Source organism: Balearica regulorum, chromosome Z, assembly GCF_011004875.1.
Source record: "Balearica regulorum gibbericeps isolate bBalReg1 chromosome Z, bBalReg1.pri, whole genome shotgun sequence".
NCBI classification, from domain to species: Eukaryota; Metazoa; Chordata; class Aves; order Gruiformes; family Gruidae; genus Balearica; species Balearica regulorum.
Genome location: NC_046220.1, coordinates 72,953,956 through 72,977,562, shown reverse-complemented (window position 1 = coordinate 72,977,562; position 23,607 = coordinate 72,953,956). Strand labels below are relative to the sequence as shown.

The window sequence follows — 23,607 nt, the reverse complement described above, 5'->3', positions numbered from 1 at the left end:
GCAGTATTTGTTTTTTGTTTGATTTGAGTTTTTTGTCATGTTGTCACAGAGGTGGATTTTATTTTTTTTTCTAGAACCCTGTCAAGAAAATTCCGGATTCTCATGAAATTACGCTCCAACATGGAACAAAAACAGTAAGCAATTACATATTTTCACCACTTCTTGTTTTTTTAGAACTGAGCCAGTCTATGAAATAAGTTACCAAATAGTTATTGTCAGCTAAAGTTCAAGAAGCAAGTTCTTTTTCTTAATTTATTATTTTGGTCTAGCTGTTTTCTTATTGCAATTGAAAGTGTGTTTTAGGACTGCCTCCTCGCTTTCTTGTAATAAGCCAAACTTGGCCCCATTTGACTAAATTGTATTCTCATTTTCTTCTTCCTTTTTGTCAAATACACTCTTTGCTACTGTTAGAGTTCCTTTTCTAGGCTAGACTTTCTTAATCTAGACATAGGTCTAATCTAGACCTTCTTTGACTGGTTATGGATTTCAGAGAATGTTATTGCTGAAGTTTCTAAGACATTTTTAGCTGAATACAGGTCTCCTTCATTCTCCTTGAATCTTTAAGTGCCTTATAGACACTATTCTCAATTTCTTGAAACCTTGTTCTTCCTTGTCTTTGACTGCATCTTTTCTAGATTTCACCTCCAATACTGCTTCTTCACTTTCTATTAAAGAACTTCCGTCCGACATGGAACTACGATGTCTTTGTTCTCAATATTTTTATCTCTGGGTAATCTCATCTTCCAACACAAATTCAGCTGCTTTTATGTGTTGATTGATTGAAGATGTATTATTATAGAATGGAATTTATTTTATGGCCATGAATACCCTATAATCTAGTCTGAAAACCTTTCCCCATAATTTACTTTGGTCATTAAAAAAGGGGATGCTGCTGTTCATCCTCTTCAGTTTGTGCCATCACTTAGGCTTCAATGAGAAAATAATATCAGAATTTCTTTTATTGTTATTATATCCCTGTGAAAGCACTGTCAGCTAGTTAATAGAATTCTCACTCATGGCATTCCTGATAATTTCTTTGGAGAAGGGGAAAAAAAAGGAAAAAACCACCACAAAGTATTATTTGAGAAAATTGCTTTTTTATGAGGTTTCAAACAATCTAAGGATATGTGTAATTTTCCTTTACTGGATTTTTAATAAACCTGTGGATTCATTTGCTGTTTATATAATTAATATAAACATACACTTAATAATTTAACACTCAACAATATTAAATAAATAATAAACTTAATAAATGAACATATATCAAATTAAATCATTAAACATCAATATTTTATGAGGTTTTGAGTTGAATTTTTAATAAATAATTTCTTAATATTTATTGGACATTTAAAAGAATTTTTCTGGGGAGTTAAAATTAACATTAAAGATCATAAATGGTTTTTTATAAACTTTCAGAAATAGTTATTTACAGAAGTGTCTATTCATCAATGTGGCATCAAACTTTGTGGTTTGTCTTGGAGTGTGGAAAGGTGATAAGGCTTACCCATTTGTTTTATCACAGTGCTAGACATACAGACACAGAGAGAGGAGAGGAAAGAATTATAGCAAGTGTGTTGTAAAGGAAAATAGAACAATATTCTCTTTTAAGACCTGTAAAAGATGCATTGTATCTACTAAACAAAACTAGAGTGGATTTTTATGCAGACAGTGCATACTAGTTTCTTTGCATACTAGTGCAAACCAATTTCCAATTTTATGTGTGACAGTAATTGGTTCTATAGTATGTTTACATTTCCTAACAAACTTTATTGTGTAATTTTTTTAAATTATTTTTGTCTATATTAAACCAGTAAATATTTTGATGGCTTCTTAAAGCATAAACTCATGTTTTTTCTAAGTAAATGGCTTTGTAAAGTGGAAGTTACAGTTTTGGAAGACTTCTGACTTTTCACTGCATGAGAATGCAGCTGTCATCACCTAGAGCAGAGGTGAATTATAACATGGGTGTATATATAGCACAGTTGCATTAGACTGGATGCAGTGAATGAAAAATATAATTAAAAAACCAGCTCTTCTGTGAAAGGACTATTTTTTAGGTTTATTTGTTTGTTTTAGAATAATTAAACTACTTGCCCATGTTATTACACACATGTAAGGATAGGAGTGACTTCATTTCTTAATATCAGTGTTTCACTCCAACATTTTAAAATACAGTCTTCTCATTATCTTCATACAGTGTACTGTATTTCAGCTAAACTTATGTATCCCATCTGTACCATCTGTACCTCTTCAGTCTGATGAACGTGGGTCTGATGATGACTCTATTCCCGTGCAGCTGAAAAGTCTCAGAAAAGATTTCTTGAGCTGGAGAGTCTTTCTGGAAACCTGATTAATTTCCCAGGTTGCCTTGCTTGTACAGTGTAATAGGAGTTACTGTTCCAAATGAAACTGCAGGGATGTATATTTTTTTTTTCTTCTGACACTTTTGACACATAGGTGAGTATGAGAAAGAATACATAATCGGGTGTTCTCAACAGTGTGTTTTCTAACGTCTCATATCACAGCTGCTCCTTCCTATAGTAGTTATTGTAGAATAGAACGCTTGAGTGTATTAATTGAATGCATGATTAATCTGGAGATGCTCAGTTTTTCTGCATGTTAGAAATCATGAATGAAATGAATGCGGTTCAAAATATGCATTTAAATGGTAAAAGGGGCAATTTTTTTGGAAACATGTAAGAGGTTGCATCTGTTTCATTTGAAAATCTAATATGTCATAGTGATATAATCACTAAGTGGAGTTTAATTCATTCTCAAGGATAGCATAAAGCAGTATATTTAAACATTTGATTCAGGGAAGTAAAAAGAAAAATGTTGAATCTGTTAGTAACTCTGTAAATTAGATTTTTTGGTGGGCACTGGATTAGGACATCTGATGATCCTTTTCATTCTTTAAAAGAATGAGATTTTAGACCTTCTCCAAAAGATAAGATTTCTTTAAGTGAATGCCTCTAAAATAAAGCAGGTCAATTAGATTAAGGAGGAGTCAGTTGCCTGGTGAACAGCAGCATCATTTCTGCAACATCTTGGTTTTCTTGAAAGTTCTTTTTCCAAACTGTTGGTTATATGATGGCGCTGTATGTTTGAAATACAGTGAGATACCAGCATGATGAGCAGCATGCGCTTTAAGGAGAAGATGACTAGAAATGAGTCTTTGATAAAATAAGAAATACCTAAGTGAACCTTTTCTACATGAAACTGAAAAAAGAAAACTCAAAATAAGCCCATACTCTTTCATATAGGGAAACCTTAGTTTTAGCAAAACAAATTGTCCATCTTAAAGAATAAATTCCATTCATAACTGGTATTTTTATCGAAACATTTGTTTTCTGTAGGTTACTTTTTCAACTAGGTATGGAAAAGGGAATATCTCATGCTACATTCCACTTTTAAACAGTGTTTTGTGTGGGAACTATTCAACAGTTTACATAAGTTTTAAAAGTCTCTATAACACAGTGTATATGCTAAAGCTTTAGAAAAAACTACAGCAGTAGACTGACATATCTTTGATACAAGTGGGTTTTTTGGTGTCACTTTATGTGTCTGCATTAAATCACTGTGACTGTCAGTACTTTTCATGTAGACAGGTAAAGAAGAGACAGGCAGGCATCCTTATATGCAAATAATTGTAATTTTTTGTGGTGGGTTGACCCTGGCTGGGTCCAGGTGCCCATCAGAGCCGCTCTATCACTCCCCTCATTCACTAGACAGGGCAGAAAAAATATAATGAAAAGCTTGTGGGTTGAGATAAGGACAGGGAGAGGTCACTCACTAATTATTGTCACAAGCAAAACAGACTGAACTTAGAGAGGAAATTCATCTAATTTGTTACTAAGCAAAACAGAGTAGAGGAATGAGAAATAAAATCAAATCTTAAAACACCTCCCCCCACCCCTCCCATCTTCCCAGGCTCAACTTCACTCCCGGCTTCAACCTCCGCCCCCCTCAGCAGCAGAGGGGGACGGGGAGTGGGGGTTGTGGTCAGTTCATCGAACGTTGTCTCTGCTGCTCCTTCCTCCTCAGGGGGAGGACTCCTCTCATCGTTCCCCTGCTCCAGCATGGAGTCCCTCTCACAGGAGACAATCCTTCATGAACTGCTCCAACATGAGTCTCTCCCACAGGCTGCAGATCTTCAGGAGCAAACTGCTCCAGCATGGGTCCCCCACGGGGTCACAAGTCCTGCCAGCAAACCTGCTCTGGCGTGGGCTCCTCTCTCCACGGGGCCACAGGTCCTGCCAGGAGCTTGCTCCAGCGTGGGCTTCCCACAGGGCCACAGCCTCCTTCAGGTGCCTCCACCTGCTCTGGCGTGGCGTCCTCCATGGGCTGCAAGAGGACAGCCTGCTTCACCATGGTCTTCACCATGGGCTGCAGGGGAATCTCTGCTCCAGCACCTGAAGCACCTCCTCCCCCTCCTTCTGCACTGACCTTGGTGTCTGCAGAGTTTCTTACATCTTCTTACTCATCTCTCTGGCTGCAAAAGCTCCCTCTCACTGTTTTTTTCCTTCTTAAATATGTTATCACAGAGGCGCTGATGGGCTTGGCCTTGGCCAGCAGCGGATCCATCTTGGAGCCGGCTGGCATTGGCTCTATCGGACACAGGGGAAGCTTCTAGCAGCTTCTCACAGAAGCCACCCCTGTAGCCCCCCCGCTACCAAAACCTTGCCACGCAAACCCAACACATTTTTATACATCAGTATCTGAATTTTTTAATACAGGTTTAGGCATCTGAAAGTAATTGGCTTGATTTTTTTTTTCCCCCCCCTAAAGAAGTTCAGTGTTGGTAGCCTATAACCCGACACTAATCTCAGGTGTTACCTGTCACTCAGAAATTAAAGCTTTTTCTTCTTTTATTACAGTTTTTTTTGTTTGCTTGGCTTTTTCCCCACACAACTTTCTGTAAGTCTGAATGTTCTTGGTGGAGTATAAGATTATTGCTTTTTCCTTCAGAATTTTCTGGCTCATCTCTTTAAATCCCTTTCCAGGCATTTAAAAAATAAAATAATAGTAATAATAATAACAACAGTAATAATCCGTTATTTTCTTGTGTTGAAGACTGTCTTCCTTGTTGTGAAAGAGTTTCTGAATCTAATGAGTATCTATCTTATGTATATGGGATGGCCCAGGTTTTTGTCCAATCGTTAAAAGTCATCTTCTGGTTGAGGTCTGGCTAACTTGAAATGCCTAATAGAAGCTAAGTTGTGTTCTAGGGGTTAAAACCTCAGCATGAATTCCATGTAAGTTTTATCTTCTCATGAAAACTTTTTCAGTCATTTCAAGTTGGGTTTAATTTTGAGTAATTCTAAAAATACTCTTGTTTTACAGTTTTTGACATCACTTTTCAACACTATCTCATGTAGACTTAATTTTGGAGAGTAGATCTCTTTACTTGACTTACACATTGATTTAGCACATTGTCTAGCTAATCTTCTATTAATAATTGAAGTCATGGTAGTAGATAATATTTTCGCAAATGAGAAAAGAGAAGAAATAATTTTGAAGGTAAATGAAGTTTAATCAATGAGATGCTTTCTGTTACTCTCACTTTTCCATATGATGATCTGAACACTGCTATAATAAAGTTCTTCAAATAGACAATTAAACTATTTAATTAATTCCTTATGTTCTTTATGATCAGAGGTCTGGAGCACTTCTCCTATGAGGACAGGCTGAGAGAGTTGGGGTTGTTCAGCCTGGAGAAGAGAAGGCTCCGGGGAGACCTGAGAGCAGCCTTCCAGTACCTAAAGAGGCCTACAGGAAATCTGGAGAGGGACTGTTTACAAGGGCATGGAGTGACAGGACAAGGGGGAATGGCTTTAAGCTGAAGGAGGGTTGGTTTAGATTAGATAGTAGGAAGAAATTCTTCCCTGTGAGGGTGGTGAGGCACTGGCACAGGTTGCCCAGAGAAGCTGGGTGCCCCCTCCCTGGAAGTGTTCAAGGCCAAGTTGGATGGGGCTTTGGGCAACGTGGTGTAGTGGAGGTTGTCCCCCCATGGCAGGGGGATTGGAACGAGACAATCTTTGAAGTCCCTTCCAACCCAAACCATTCTATGAAATTCTGCAATGAAATTATAACTATAAATGTAACTTTTCTCAGCTGTCTACGGTGGTTTATTCAGATTATATAATTTCCATTCTCCCTACCCCTTCCAAAGTAATCAGACATTATACAAGGCAGTGAAAATTCAAACCCAAAATATAGCTGATTTATTGGAGGAAGAAACTGGCACAGTGAATTTTTTTTTTTTTATTTTAGTAGTATTTTATATTTTGGTGACACCTGAAGAACTATAGGAAAAAAATAACAAAAAGCTTGAATGATCTTATTTTTTTAAAATATTTTTTTCCTGTATAGGTTTCTGCTTTGGGGTTGGATCCTTCAGGTGCACGTTTGATAACTGGTGGATATGACTATGATGTTAAGTTTTGGGATTTTGCTGGAATGGATGCCTCTCTCCAAGCTTTTCGCTCACTCCAGCCTTGTGAATGGTAGGCATCTGCCTTTTTTACTTAAGACTGTGGCTGTGTTAAGCTCTGAATAGAATGGATAGAAGCCTTGTAAGATAGCTTGTTTAAAAGACTTTTGTAACCGCTTGTACATTTTGTGGAATGTGAACCTGAGAACTTGTCTGATTATGTCTTTTCCAATGACTTGTGTATTTTCCCCTTTTAGAAAGCTACAGGTGAATTTGCAGATGGAATTGTTAATGGCATATCAGCAAAAAGATGATGAACCTCTCAAAGAGACAGGTTGACTTTCATAGTTGTAATTGAAATTAGCAGAATACAGTGTCCATATGTATTCTACTTATATAAAATTAATGAAGAAGAGAAAAAAGTTAAAACAGTTGATCCCTTTATGGAGACCCTCAGTAGTTACTGCCAGTATTTCTGAGGGGACACACACGGACGTATCTAGTTTTCATTAAATCCTCTGTTTCTGGAATCAATGATCTTTTTCATTGCACTGATAATTGAATAGCTAAATAGTATGCATTAAAAAAAATGTCTATTGTCTTAAAGAAAAAAAGCTATATATTTATTTACATTTATTGAGAGAGAGAGATATATATATGTAAAGTTAAAAAAAAAATGCAGGAAGCATTTATTAGAGAGTGATTTCCATACTATGCATAGTGTTGACTGGTAATTCAGCAAGTAAGTGAAGCAAGTTCATTTATTTATTCCAGAGAATTGAAATTCAGAACTCCTTCAAAAGCAAACTTTCAGATAAACATATTGATAAATTAATAATACAGTTTTTCTAGCAAGGTACTTTCTAATGTCTAAAGTGGTGCACTTTATAAGATACTTTGGTATGCTTAAGAAAGGGATTGAAATTTATTATGTGCAGTAAGTAGCCCTTAGAATGTCTGTTTTTAATCATTATTGTCTTAAAAAGCTACAGCTGAATTTTGGTCAGTTTGGAAGGTTAGAATGTGTATGACTAATCATAGATGTGCCAAGAAAATAGATAATGAAAGACTAGAAAAAATTGGGGCTGTTAGCCTGGAAAGGAGAAAAATAGAAAGGGATTCTACTGATGTTCTAAACTGTGAAAAATCAGGAAAATAAAAAGTGTGCTTTGATTCATTATGCAATTCTAATCTCTTTGACAGACATACCTTGTTATAACAAACCAGTGGATGGCACATTTACTTTGAAAACATAGTAAACATGCTGCTTTGAAATAAATAAATAAAACAAATTATCCAAACATGAAGTTGTATTCAGACTTTTCTGATATGAGTTTCCTTTACATAATTAGTTAGCAGGATAGAAATGGTATTTTCCTCTCCTCTGTTATAACTGAGCAATAAGAAATAGCTGACAATCTTTACTCCCACAGTATTGGGTTAGTCTATTAATTTCTCCTTGGATTTGGGATGTAAGGGTAAAAAAAAGAGTGTGACAAAAACCTAGTACCTTCAAACCACACCACGATGTTAAAGGCGAAGGCAAGAGTAAGGCAAAGCTGTGTTATCTGTGAAGAAATCATTTGTGTGTCATGATTCTACCCATGCATGTAACTCTGTTCTGCAGGTCCTGGCAGAAAGTACGATGCAATTTTGGCAGCTTTAAACCAAAATGACTTGGATTAATGCTATTAAAGGGAACTGTTTTTGTAAATTTTCCAATACTTTTGCTTTAACATTAGAAGACCCAAAAATGTTTTCTTTAAGAACTGCCTCTGCAGAACCTCACTCTTGGTCATACTCTAATAAATATCTGAAAAGTGGTAACTTCTGGGGCTTTGCAAGTACCCTGCTTATAGAACCAATTTTTGGACATGATTAAAAGTTGTATTGCACAGTCACAAAGGTGTTGGGTTTTTTTCCCTTTAGATAAAGGTTTTGAAATCTTTCCTCTCAGACTAATTTTTCACATGACCGATTTGATGAATTATTAGTTATGTTCCCATTGTGCTGGGCACTGTAAAATCAGATGCTCTTCCTTGTTAAAAGAAATTTTAAATCTAAATCTCACATGAAAACAAAATTTGTTCAAACACGCTGATATAGAATTAGAAAGAAGCATTGAGACCATATTGGTCAAATTAGGAACCATGTTGACAGTGTTAATGTCTGTAGTTTTAATTTCAGTACGTCAGTGACTGAAAAACAGTTTTCTCAGAAGACTCTGTGGACCTTTACATATCATGGATTCTCTCAGAAATCAGATTTTACTTCTGGGCAAGCTGTTTGATCATATCTAGTGGCCAAATCCTCTTCATACATGAGGCATGCATCAAGCATAAATAATCTTTTAGTGTAGTTTTTAAATGTTTATTTTTGGTTCTTACATTTCAAAAATGAAAAGTGCAAAGCATGAATCTGTGCTTTGGAGATGTGTTGGGTATATTATTTTGACAAATTCAGCATTGGAGCGTGAGAAATATAACTAGGTAAGTACTTCATTCTGTATGCAGTACTCAGGTGGGGCTCGGGAATGTTTTGAGCTTTGTATGAATCGTGATATAGCAAGAGCACTTGGAAGTAAAACTTGGGGAGGATTTTGTAATTCCTGAGATATGCTTGTTGCTCTGAAGCTGAATCTGATGGATTCTTTAGTCTAGGTTTATCAGCTCTCAGCAGAGAATATTCTAGACTTTAGTTATTGCTTCTCTTGTGGTTTCCTTTTAATTTTTTCCGTGTTGCCTCTGAGCTTAACGTGGCTGGCCTTCTTCCCCCTCTTCTGAGCAAGTATCCGTTTTTGCTTTTGAGTCCCAGGATGCTTTTTCAGACATTGCCTGTGATCTGTTTCAGAAATTCCCAGATTTTAGAGTGTCCTTTCTACTAAAAATCAGAGTTTATAATACTTTTGCCAATTTGGCTGCCAGATTGTATTACATAATAGGGTGCTTGAAGCAATTTTTGGCGTTTGAATCATAATGTAATCAGTTTCGCCAAACATTTTTTGCCTGAGAAACTTATGCTTAATTTACATTACTATGATCGATGCAGGACTTTTAAAATACATATTACAATGTTTTATGTGTTTTGTGTAGTAACTCACAGTTTGAGGACAGATTTAACAGATGGTAGCTACTGCTGAGTCAGTCATGAAGTCACTACCATACAAGATGTGAAACAGTAAATTATTGTTAGAAGTTGCATAGTCAGTTTTTTGGATCATCTGAGTGTTAATTTTACTGATGCAAAATTGTGTTAAAAAGTAGTTTCCTTAAAGGTACTGGGATTTGAATGCACATGGTTATGTTCTTCACCGAAAGGAAGATACTCCTTTGAGGACAGTTTGGATGCCATGAGAATCCAAATCTAGCTGGCAAATGAATTCCAGTCCTTAATTTGGGGTTAATTTAGCTGCAGAGCTGAAGCATTAATATAAAGTAATGTTATTGTGCAGGTTCTGTTAATCTGCCAAAATTCTAGCAGATGTGGAGTGGGTAGACTGCTTTGCATTTTTTGCCATCCTTGTAATAGAATATAGCTGGATAGGGTGTCAAAAGGATATCTGCTTTGGATACAGCAACTGCAGTGAACTTTGTTCATAAAGCAGAATGCTGAGAGAAGATGCTGAAGCTGGAGAAGGACTGCTCACTCATCAGCCAGCTCCCCATTTTCAGTTAATAATTTTTGTCATCTTGCTATTATTCCATGATTTCTGTCCCAGGTTTTCTCAGGCAATAAAAGGCTTATCTAAGAAAACCTTTACACCAAATGAGCAATCATCTAAGACAAAGTAGACTAGGCAGGTTGTTATCTACTGTCATGTTTCCAAGGTTGATGGTATGTTTAACTTTATCTAAGATTCTGGTGAAACCGAAGCGCTGAACATAGGAAAAGATGCAAGAATGCATATGACTAATTTCCTGGTGTACAATATACAGTGGGGTTTTATGTAGGACTACAACAGCCTTTTATAGTAATTTATAGATTACTGTAAATCCACATATTGCTTTTGAGAAGATGAAAAAGAATGTTCAGACCTGAAGAGCTGGATCTGACACATACTGTTTTTAACTTGGAGTTACAAGAGCATTCTTAAAGTTAAATATGTTTGCCAGAAGTGACATTTTAGGTGCCAACTTTGTAAATATATGTAAATATATGTGCTGTGTGTTTGCAGAAGGAAATGTGACATGCACACACACACAGAGGAATAAAAAAATAAAATAAAAAGCTTTAATCCATTAATCTCAGATTAGTATTTTTTTCCCCACCTTTTTGGTATAGGAATGTATATGGGTCATTTCTGCAACATGTTTTCTCACCATTGACTCTTTTGGTTTGGTGTTTTAGGAAATGAAGTTTATTGAAACATTTTCTTTCTTTTTCTTTTTAGTCACCAAATCAAATCTTTGCAGTATAGCAGCACAGGAGATGTCATTCTTGTTGTCTCTGGTAACTCTCAGGCAAAAGTTCTTGACAGAGATGGCTTCCCAGTAATGGAATGCATAAAAGGAGACCAATACATTGTGGATATGACGAACACAAAGGTAAACTCAGAAATTAATTGAATGCCAGAAGACTGACAATATAGTGTATTTTTTGCTCTTAACGATAAAACTCATGAAGTTCAGTAAGGAACAATGCAAAGTCCTGTCTCTGGGATGCAAGTGTCCCATGTATTGACACATGCTGAAAGACATGGGACTTTCATCCATGGAGGTTTTCAGGACCCAGCTGGACAAAGCCGTGGCTGACCTGATCTGGTGTCGGCAGTTATCTGGTTTGGAGTTGGAGGTTAACCTAGGTGAACTCGAGCTCTGTTCCAACTAATGTTTCTATGATGCTACAACAAATTATGATGCTACAACAAATTCATCTATTTAAAAGTGTATCTTGTAAAAATTGTTAGCTTTGCCCATACCCTTGTCCAACCAAAAAAAAAAAAAAAAAAAAAAAATTAGAAACTATTGATCTGGTCTTGTCTCTTGCTTTCTTCTACCCTCCATTCTTTTGCTGATAAAATTTACCTCTTTCAAGGAAGGGGTTGGAGGTTGTTATTATTGTTACTTGCATGCCATGAGTGTAAGACTAATAAGCAATAATGTGTACTTTTTAAATGGTAGGTAAAAATACAAATGGAGAAGCACTGATACATAGTTTTGAATTATTTTAACAACAGTTGATTGTTTTGCCTTTGCCTTCATATTTCCACAAACTATATGAGACAAGGATTCTGTTTACACAGATGATTTAAATTCAGGTCAGTTTTTTAAAGAGCTTAAACCTAAAAAATAATGATAAAATCTATTGCTCAAACTGATAATAAAGTTGATTTATCTTTTGCTTGTAAAGTATATTGCCAAAAACCTAGGCTAAATGGTGTTTTGCCTAAAGCTGTTCTTGTCAGATGACTATTTTTTTTGGCTAGTGATATGTATATAAAACCATGAAATAGTAACATCTGCTTTAGTTCTTGTTTACTTAAAAATAATTCAGATTTTCTTTCTCTTGTAAACTTGTAGAATTCCAGTGTATTGTGGTCCAACAGTCAAAATGCTAAAATATTTGTTATATCACCCCATTAACTTTTAAGTATTTCTCTCCATATTTGTGCTTAAAGCAAACTGAAATAATTCCAGCGTTGCAGGAGTAGTTTCCAAATTTCTCTTTGAATGCAGTCAATGAGCATGTGCCTGTACTTCAAAGAAGTAAAGCCAACTGGACAAAGACATTTTGTGTTTATAGTCACCATAATGACAATCACTTACTTGGGATAAAATCCTTAACGTTCTGTTTTTTCGATCCTAAAGAAACGGCGCTGACTACTCAATTTGCAACTTCTCGTCTTTTATGAAAAGCTCACCTGAGGTTAAATCCATCTTGACTCTCGAATTCTGTTTCCTCAGTTTTCTCCGACAAGGTCTTTGGCTAGTATAGTTTGACATTGAGTATGAATATTCTGTCACCCTGGTATTTCTTGTTATTCCTGTTATTTTTGTGTGGCTTGGAACAATTTCAGTGACATCATATTGATGCCTATTGTTTGATCCTTTCTGTGCATTATGGTTCTCCCAAGAGAAAAAGAGGGAGTATGACTCCGTGCCATTTTCTGAAAGAAAAAATATAAATAGAAGAATGGCAGGGTTTTTATAATTCAAAATGAAAATAAGCAAGGATGAAATGGATTAAAGTGTATAAAATCTGTTTAATCATTGTGATTTCAGTCAGCCATTTGTGCAGTCAAAAGGGTCTGATTCAGCCCTCAACTTTCATGTGATTTGGAGTAAAATGTATAAAACTTTGTATGACATCTTACAAAACCTTGTAAGATCTCTTTGTGTTTATTTCCTTAGGGTCACACAGCAATGCTCAATTCAGGCTGTTGGCATCCAAAAATAAAGGAAGAATTTTTGACATGTTCTAATGATGGGTGAGTACTGAGGTCTATCTTTGTCAGAGTTTTCTGAGAGGCTTTTTTGGCTTTTGTGTTTTAATATAGTGCCCAAATTTGCTTTAAATATCAACCTTTTAAATCTTAAGTACTCAGGACAACATTAGGTGAGAACTGGAAGCATAAATTTTATTTGTTTCAGCTCTAGATAATTAATGTATTTTGTCTGTATTATTTTAGTTTTGGAATTTCAAATGACTGAATATTTCATAAAAGTTGTTTCTTAAATATGTTTTTACAAAAATTCTTGGACAAAATCTAACTTTACTTAGTATCTTCAGAGTAGAATAATTCTGATGAAAAAAACTAAAATGTAACTGAATTTGCTGGGAAGACAGCGTATTTCAACTGGAAATTGCAAGTTTTATGTTAAGCGTTTGACAAATGTCAGAGACTGTTAGAAGTTATTTTGTGGCTTCAGTCTTGATCTTTGTGGTTAGAATCAAACCGCAAAATGTCACTGTGGCAATTGTATTAATTAATAAAGTTACTGCAGCTGTCAGTAGCAAGATCATGGATGATTTTTGAACTGATGTTTCAAATATGCAATCTCATTACTCCAGAATGACAGTGAGTGGGAAGACTGAATTGCCCCACTAATGTATCTGTAGTGTGGTCGATGTTAAACAAAAGACTCCAAGTATCAATTACTTTAAATGACATGGGGCTTTTTTCCCAAGAGGGACCGACTTGTTTAACACACAGTTACATGAAAAAATGATTTTAATAGGAAGATTCACAATTTCTAATAAGACTGTGGCAGAAGGAAAAAACCAAATACTACAATGTGCTTTGTGGAGCAGTTCAATTGTAAAAATACATGCAAGTTAAGCCAAGTATATATTTTTTCCGGCTTGTAGACAGAAAGGTCTTACTTCCATAGTAGAAATATTTATTAAATGGTAGAATAGGTACTTTTAAAAGTTTGTTGCTGTTTTGTATGTATTTAGGTATTAGTACAGCTTCTTAATTAGATTGAATAGTTTGTAGATAGTGAAAACCAAATTAAGATATTATAAATTAGGAGGATTGTCTAATTTTGTCCCATCTAAGCAAGTGCCTAAAAAATATGCCAAATGTGGATTCAGTGCATCCCTGATGCTTGAATTGCTGCAAATTGAAATGGTGCGGTCAAGTAAAATCTAGATAAACAATACTATAAATGGCTGCATAATTGCATTTTCAGAGACACGGCATGGCTGACTTTACAGGAGAAGTATTTTAAACCCATTTAATTTTGTTTCATGCTAGTGACAGGTCTTTCCAGGATTTGGACATGTCATGTGAAAAGAAACAATTTGGATTGCATAATTTGCAACATAGGACTTAAATGTTAAAGACTGCATTCCACCTGTGAAATTTAATAATAACAGAAACTATATAGTCTCCAAAGCTTAATCAGTAATTTATCTCGAGACTGGAGCTCTAAACTAGAATAGAATAGACTATTTCGGTGTGAAAGGACCTACAACGATCATCTAGCCCAAGTGCCTAACTACTTCAGGGCTGACCAAAAGTTAAAGCATGGTCTTAAGGGCATTGTCCCAACAATGCCCTCTTAAACACTGACATGCTCGAGGCATTGACCACCTCTCTAGGCAGCTTTGTTCTCTCCTCTGGACACATTCAAGGACCTTCCCGTCCTTGTTAAATGGTGTGTCCCAGCACTGCACGCAGCACTGCAGGTGAGGCCGCACCAGTGCTGAATACAGTGGGATAATCCCCTCTTTTGGCCGGCTGGTTTTGTTGTGTTTGATGCCCCCCAGGATGGGGTTTGCCCTCTGGGCTGCCAGGGCCATACTGAGCCTGCTGAACTAAAAGAGTAGGAATCTGAGTAGGGAGGGTCATGTGATTATGCCAATGTCTAATGAACTTGGAAAAGTTAATTAATTCAAAGAGGTAAATAGAAATGTTGTTTTCATTAATTATGTTGTGTAAAGGTTTTTTGTGAGTAGCACACCTTTGAAAATGTATGTTCCATTAGGAAATCACAGCAGTTGTTGGTATTATACAGCATTGGGTGAATTTCTGAATTCCTTTTGGTGTTGGGTCTTGCTGTTGCTTTTATAATGTTAAGAATGCTCAAGTGGAAATGTGGCTCTAAATAAATGAAGGTACTGTCTAGTGATGTTTGAATGAGGAAAAATAACTCCTGCAAGATTGTTTTATTATGGTAATTTCAGAGAGTATTTTGTTTAGCAAAGACAACATTAAAATAAAATTAAAACATTAGAATACTTCGGTTTCAGAGCAGAGATATTTAAAGCTAAATCAATGGGCCATACCAGCAAGAGATAATTGAGTATTGTTATTGATTTGTACTTAAAGGAAACAGCTTTTCTAAATTTCAAGTAAAAGCAATTTAAAAATTTGATTTATATCAAGCATTCCAGAAACTAGAAATTTTGTATTTTGTACTGATGCTTCTACATCTTGCATAGAGTGTGTTTATAGATGTGATTAAATGTTACAACTGTCTATCTGCCTGTCTAGTATTTTACATTTAATCCAGTATTTACACCTGACCCCACGTGTTGAAGGGTAATTGATTTGTAAAGCTGGCTTTTTTTGTTTGAGTCTGGTTTGCACATAATGAAACACTTGCAGAAATATGAAACTCTTGAAGAGTCTGTGTGAAACCTTGGTTTATGTTGCATGCAAAGCAAACAAACCACTATAACAGAACTTGAACTTTGGAGACAGTGGCCTTACTGGTTGGACCAAAAAACTGTCAGTCTTTAGTTTAGAGAGAAGAGGTCTAAATAGGGATGGGGTGTGATCAAAGTTTGCAAAATATTCAAGATTGTAGATGGGCTGAATGTGGAACTGTTGTTCGCCAAAACCTCTTACACTAAGAGGCATTTGTTGAAACTGTCTAGAGTTAAATTTAAAGCTAATAAACGAAAATACTTCTTTTTGGATACTTTTCAATTATATTCTGGACTATGCTGTCACAGGAGGTTGTGGAGGCACATTTAAAAAGGGAGGAGAAAAATTCCTGTTTAGAAGGGCTCATAAACAGGAAATGCAATAGACCATCTCTAATATGACAGTTGTGGATAGTGAGGAGGAATGAAGGGAATAAACCAGAATGGCCAGGCTTGGTCATCATTATTATTGCTGTGATCAAAGACTGAATACAGGGCTAAATGAATCTGTGGTCAGATTTAATCAGATGTTTCTTATATTTTTATATGTTCTTCAATGACAGTTAATAATTAAGACAATTTTATGCTATGCTACTGTTGGAAATGTAGTGTGTGGATTGTTCTCAAGATACGATGCCTTTGCAGTGATTTTTATATCTAGAGTTGGTGTGGTTTTCATGCAAATAGTTTAACTTGTAAACTGTATATTAGACCTGTTGGTAAGGTCTTCTCTCTTGAGGAAGATGTTGAGACAAAGCCTAATATATCTTTGTGTGCCTTTGTTACATAGACATTTCAGGTAAGAATGTTTCATCTAGGTTTAAAAAAAACCCAACAAACCAGTCCTGAATCAGGCAGAGAGACCTGCCTGTACCCAATTTTGAATTCCTAACATTGTGCATGGATGTGATTGGGCATTCACAGTCCTCGACATACTCCTGTCATACTTTATCAAGATCTATATCCATAGGAGGAAAAATGAAAAGCTTTACAGTGTAGCACATCAGAGGAAATGGTGAAATCAAACACCTACTAATCTCAAAGGTTTTGAGTGCACTCAAAGGTGCACTGCTGCTCTTGTGCACAGTGAAGATGAGCTCTGGAAATTTTGCAGTAGATTTCTGTTAGTTTTGTTCTAAAATTTGTACTAGACATTGATGTAAGATCAAATTACTTGAATTACAGTGACTGCTCTGGAACTTTTAATAGGCAATGTGGTGCTATCTGTATCTCCAGATGTTGGGATTTAATCTTCACATCGGAAAAGGAACTGCCACAGTTGGCATGTGTGGAGAAGGCCACCTAACGCTGAACACCAAAATGGGACCCTTTGGAGGGTCAGCCCTGAGCGTATGGATGTAGGAGAATGAAACCAGTTTTGCCTTTAATAGGCATGAAGAAAGGTTGGACACCTTCCATTTTTGCTGGCTTTAGTCTCTGTTGGACACCACAGGGAACACTAAAGCAAGGCAGTATTAGCTCTTAAGTAGAGACTTCTTCACTCACTTGATCATCAGTATTTCTGTGTGGAGACTTGTGTACTCCAAACCTGTTTGCCAGAACCAACACCTGTTTTTAAAGATGGTTGCAAGAAAAGGGTTTTCAATTTATCGTCTACAAGTTTGGAAGCTGCTGAAAGTAACAGTTGAAGCACGTATGTTGTGGTGCTTGAGGCATGCTGAATGGGGGTGTCTGAGGTCGAAGGAGAAGAGGACACAGGGAGCACCTGAGGGGTGTTAAAGTACTGTTAAACCCTAATCTGTATATTCTGTGCTTCTAAATAACATATGCACCACCTCTAGAGAAAACAGTAATTCATAAACTGAATGTTAGAACTGTTTACAAATTGTAGAGTATATTTTATCTGACTACTGAAGCATTTGCATTGTCTGTCTCTTTAGTTCAATGGTTGTCACTTGCATACAGTTTAAAAATAAAGTAAGGAAAGAAGGTGCAGTTTCTGGTTGGTATGTTGAAAACAGGAGTTTTCATGATGCATAAAGAAGTTAAAAAGCAAACTTTGCAAGTAGACTTGTGGAGTCAAAGGAGAATAACGTACTTTAAATATGTTTTAAATAAACGCTTTTAAAATATTTTAAATACATATTTCTTTTTATGTTAACCTGATACAATTCAGGTTCTTACTTGGGAATAGTCTTTATATGCACTTGACAGTTTCTTTTGAGTCCAGATGATTAAGGATATAGTGGTATCCTGAACTAAAAAGTAATTCAAATGAAGGTTCTTTGAATTGCTGTTGCAAAAGAAATATTTTGCGACATGGTCTGTTTCTTGGAATTTATTCATGGCATACAAATTTTCTCTACATTTAAAAAAAAATAAATCCCATAAGTAGGTTCTAACTATAATCTAGTATAATTTGTGGTTATTAGGCTATTTATAAATTTATTACTTCAGAGTGCAGATATATGGGTTACCAGCAGGGAGTCTCAGTGTGTTTTGTATGACTGTTCAAGGGCACAATGTTGAACTCTGAAAAGACTACATAAGAAAAAGACACAGTTCCTTCTGTTACAAGACTCTGTTATGAGAGAAACAGAAGCTGATCAGTTTACATGCTGGAATGAGCCAGACCCTAGACCCAGCAGTTACAGAATAAGTCTGAAAAGTCCTGTTAATTTGTATAAGTTAATGCCAACTTATGTGATTGTTAGTGAATACATGTAACTTACGGTAGCTCACTTAATTTTGTTTTCCTTGAAAATATTCCAGATGATGGCTTGCTAAAACATATAATATCATACTGTTTCTTTTTTTTCATGTTATAGTAAGGTGGTTTTTTTAAAAAAAACCTTATTTCTAAACAAATAGTTGCATTATTCTTGAATTAGAGATGAATAATAATTTTATTGGGCTTTTACAGATTGTTCAGAGTTTGTTAGCTTTTAGTTACAGAAATAAATAAGAAATTTACCAGATCTTTAAGTGCATGAATTAATAATGCTAATTAACCTAAAGATTTAGCTAAGAAGTTCTTTATTTCAATATATTTTTTTAAACTAAGTTAGATCTTGTGCATATATTCTCAGGAACTGTGTAATGTTGCTTTTAGTTTTCCAACATTTCACATGATTAGAATAAAGCTGTATCAAAAGAAAAGACAGATATAGAAACTAAATTGTCTTCTCCATGGAACTGCAGTAATTCTGTCTTTAAAAGTTTGCCTTATAGATATAATTTCAGTTTTCACTAATTTGGCTGTTGTTAATTCATACCAACCTTTCATTGTTTTTAAAGCATATGTATAAAGCTCTTTTCACTACTGGTATTAACATGATTTAAACTTGCACAGTCTATCTTTTAATTTATGTGTATATGTTGCCTAGAACTTTAAATACCCCAACAGCTATTCCTGAAAGATCAGTCCCTTTTAACTGCGGGTACTGCTTGACATTCTAGATAAGGCTCAGAAAGAGCGTGTGATCAACAAGATCTTCATCTTTTTCATAATGCCTTTACCACATTATTCAGGCTTATTTGGAATGTGCACTTACTAAGGCAAGGATTTTTCAGTTTATCAGCAGTATGTTGAGCATGTCAACAGAACTGCAGAAAAGTTTATAGTAACAGAAATGCCAACATTAATGCATTGCCTACAAGTGATAGAAAATTTTGAAAATGAGAAAGACTTTAAAAATTATTCTCCTCTCTGGAAATACACCTGAGCAGAGTGACTGGAAAAAAAAATACCCTATGTTTTAAGACATAACTACCTCCTTGTTTATATCATTCCAAAATATCAGTTGACTTCTATGTTAAAACAAAGGAGGAAGAGGAAACGGATAATACTGTTTTCATTATTTGGATGTTTTCTTATCACAAACATGATAGGTAGTGCTGTATGAATAAGCAAGAGAGCTCAGTGATATTAAATGTTCCAGAAACAGGTGTTCTATGTCCCTACTCTCATATATTTTTTTCCTTTTAGAAGTAGAATCGCAGCCAAACTTGAAATTTAGCAGTCCTGAACTTCGTGATTTGTCATTGCAGCTAGGGCTGGGGTTGCTTAACAGCTGGTTTACTGTAGAAAATTCCTCTCACAAGTCTTCCATCTCTCAGCCTCTAGTAAGTTAGGTTAGTGTTCATACTCTTTAAAAGGTATCTTAGAGAATTGACATTGACAACCATCACCAAGTGACCTCTGTAATAAGTTATTTAGGGATAAATTGTGCTTCAATGTAGGTCCATCTCTAATTAAATACATGGCATTTTTTCAGCAAAGTAGCTTCAAATCTTTAGAAATAAAATTTTGCATTTAAGATACCATTTAATCCTTAGACTTTTGTCAAATGTATGTTTCAAATATGAAGCTACTCTGCTACATGGGATAGGGTGTTAAATGGATTTTTAGTAAATGTTCTCTGTGTCTTAATGAAAAAGAAAGAGGCAGATTTCTGCCACTTGTGGTGTGATTTAGAACAAGTGATGACCCTAGAGAGTGTTCAGAAAGGAAAAGTGAATACATTCTTAAAATCCCCTTTTCAGGTTTAAAACTATTAACTGTTTGACAATGGTAGCTTAACCACCTTTTTTAAATGGAGCACTTGACAATAAGCTTAATTAAATTTGCAAATATGATTTGTAGTTTCAAGCATGCAAAATATAATTTGTGAAGGACAAGTGGTGTTGATAGTAGTTTTGCATAACTTCCATCTTCTGTTTGTAAGCATTGCTGTTTAGAACAGTTTTCTCTCCTTTATGCCATCTGTTATGTCCTAGATACTACTTGTGGGGGCTTTTGAAATTTGATACATCTTAGTGAACAGTGCTGTTTCATGATCACTTTTATCTCAGCTACCTTTCACTTTTTATAGGTTAACCAGTTCCATCCTATTAACCAGGTTTGCATCTAGAATAGCTGCTGTGTCATCTCCCTCCCATTAGCTGCCTTGTTTCTATGTCTGATGTCTGTGTAGGTGGCAGCTATCAATAGATGACTCCTCCTTCATGACCACTGCTCTCTGGCAAGTGTTCCTTTAATTAGGCCCAGAACTGCATATAGGCTTGATAGCTTGACAGAAAAGAGATTTGAGGCAGGTCTGGAATAGTACTGCTGAAGATGGCCACCAGTCAGTTTTCCTGCCCACAGAGCAATCAGTTGCTCTTCCTCCCACGATGCCATGCTGCTTGTCTTGACCTGGCAAGCTCCCTTCAGCCCAGATGATTCTGTTTTTATTCAGTTGGTGAGGTCTGTGCCCCATAAGCTTTAGAGTCAAGTCACCTACTACCATTCACGTACTTGCTCCTTAGATTTTTTGCCCTTGTAGTATGTTCTCAGGAGAGTGTGAGATTTGGTATCTCCAGCCTGCTTGGCCATGCACTGCGAAGAACAGCTCTGCTGACTGTGAAACTGGGATTACGTAGCATTTCTCCTGGATTTGTAGAATCTAATCTTCAGGTTACATACTATCTGCTCACTCTAGGTTGATAGCCTCTGAGCCTAAGCTGATTACACTTGAAGACAACCCTGGAGTTTGTCTGAACTCTGTTAAGGCCTGGAATAGCTTGGTTGACAACTGGAGAATTGAAGCTGTAATTTTAGTTTTCATGAATGTTTTAAGGATCAATAATACTGTGTGTATGAAAATGTAGGTTAGAGCAGAATCTGGACTTGTGCAGTTCAGTGTAAGTGTAGTTATATTATGTTGCTGTTACACAGAATTTGTAGATTTTGTGACTAATGTCACGCTATTTGAAGAAATAGTACAATTAAACTTGTTATATATACTGTCCTTTTTTTGTTTAAAAGCACCAAACTGCAACACTGAAGAAAGCTTTTGGATAAATATTATTAGTCTTAATGCCTTCGGTATGTTAAACATTTTATGTGTAATAAATACAGTTAACACTGATCAGTCTGCAGCTTTGAAAACTGCAGGGAGCATTAAGATAGCAATGCCAAGGCTATTACCAAGATTTTGTATAAACTTTTGTTAGAACCTAAGCTTCAACACTGCATCTGTCTTCACAAATTTGAAGACTAGTTGGCAAAGTATACTTGAAAATAATTACTTATGTTTCACCTTTATCTAGGGAATCACTTTAAAATCTTTGTTTAATTGCAAAGTCTTAAGCTTGTGCTTTTGTGTAGTTTCTAGACTTACTTCTTAAAACAAGCTGTGTGCTTTAGAGTGTAGGACTTGCTTTGGGGTCCAAAGTTACTACTCTCCAAAAAGGTCACCCTGAATTATATCTAGTTGCATCATACTGCCTTATAGGGTAGGGAATGCAAATAATACTGAGATGAAACAACTGAATAGGCCAGTGGTGTAATATGGCTTGGACTCCTATCCTAGAAAGAAAATAATTCTTGCCAAGTTGTATCAAGCACCTATGTATATAGCTGTGTATACACATACATGTTCACTTCATGTGAAATATTCCATATGAAGATGAAATTCTGAAGTTTGCATATTTTTATTCAAGATTTTTGAGATGCTTTTTTTTTTCCCTCCAGGACAGTATTACAGTTTTGGCAAATTTTCAGAACTAATTTAGATTATAAAAGAATACAGTTCTGTTCAATGATTTATTTTTAGTCATACCAAGGTAAGGTTGTTTTTTATTATGCCAAGAAACTTAAAAGTTCTTTTTTTTCTGTCAGATGAAAATATACATTAAAAAAATGGTTGGTTTATCTGGCAAGCACAGTATTTAAATATTAGCAGTACTTCAGTGCTTTCTGAACAATTTGTTCCTTATAGAAGTGTACAGTGAGTGGAGCAAGAAGGGACAGCCTTTTCAAAGGAAGTTGGCCTTTGCTAGTCAATCTCAATGTTCTTAGCTTAGCATGGGGAAGCAGCAGTTTTGGTGCATTTATTTGCTTGTCTTGTACCAGAACGCTTAGTATTACACTTCTCACCTGTATTGCACACAACTTATGGATAGGCTTTCCTTGGGACTTGTTCTCTTTCTGTCAAAACAAGACAGATTGGAAAAACTGTTTAATTATTACATCTTTCCTGGTTTTGGCTCACTTTGAGTGAGATGGGTTAGATAATACTTTTGAGCAGCCCCGTTAGCAGATCTGAGGGGTAAGAAACTTCTGACAGGTTAGGAATGATGGGAGACTGAAAATTTTAATATTTCCATCAGCTCAGCTTGATATCAGATAGGGAAGAAGACAGGAATTTTCCATTTTTGAGACTGGTAGGACACTTCCCATGTTTTTGGGTCATATACAGATTGTTGAGCAAACAAGTATCTTTCACTAAGGTAATTTCCTTTTTTGTCTTCTCCCATGAAGAATTGATTATGTCTTTTATTATATGAAGATGAAATCCTTTCCTCTCAAGTTTTCACTAGTTATTTTAACCTATAACTCAATTTAAAGGACTATTTTCTCATGAGATATGCATCTTATTTGAATGACCAGAATTCTCTGATTATTCTAGTAATAATGGGAAATACAATAGACTTAGTAAACTAAACTCAAATGTTTTTGTTTGATAATGAGAAAGTAAAGTAGGGTAGACAAGAATTTATTTTGGCACATTTGCTTACAAAGATAAAATATGTATTCTGTCTAAGAAAATAAAATTAAATTGCCATGATTAATGTTCAAATCAGATTCTGTATTAAAGTTATGCAATAATGACTAATGATCATTAATATCCTATAGATCAAAATTATGGGAAAATATTTACTTTGGGTTTTTTGACATTTGGAATTGCAGGTAATTTCATTGTTTGTGTAACCAAATTTAAAATTGTTCTCTTCTCAGGGTCCTCATGTTATATAAATATATGTTTTAGTTAAAATTCCAGTGGTAAGTCACTTGTTTAGTGCCTAAGAAAAGTATGTTGAGTGGTTTTCATTTTTCATTAAATGCATTGGGAGAATCTGAAGTTGCGTTTCTCAGTTGGTAGTCTTTTTGGAGGTGTATGGTTTCACTGAATGATGGTTGCTCTGGAAATGCTTTCAGTTCAGAAAATTCTGTTTAAGGCTGATAGATCCCATACACAAGTGGGATAGAATATTGTGGAAGTTCTGCATGGGTTTTTGTGATAGAAACTTCTCTTGTTTATTTAATTGAACATTTTATAAAGTTTTGTGTA

General features: G+C 35.5%; 1 protein-coding gene across 2 annotated transcripts in view; it reads left to right on the top strand.

Annotated features, from left to right (window-relative positions):
- WDR70 (WD repeat domain 70) overlaps positions 1–23,607 on the top strand; it is a 150,521-nt gene that overhangs the window by 45,807 nt on the left and 81,107 nt on the right. For both annotated transcript variants that reach the window (XM_075740041.1, XM_075740042.1), the window contains exons 6-9: positions 75–134; positions 6,373–6,506; positions 10,824–10,977; positions 12,784–12,860. In XM_075740041.1, coding sequence (XP_075596156.1) covers positions 75–134; positions 6,373–6,506; positions 10,824–10,977; positions 12,784–12,860 — 425 coding nt within the window. The remainder of the gene's footprint in view (positions 1–74; positions 135–6,372; positions 6,507–10,823; positions 10,978–12,783; positions 12,861–23,607) is intronic.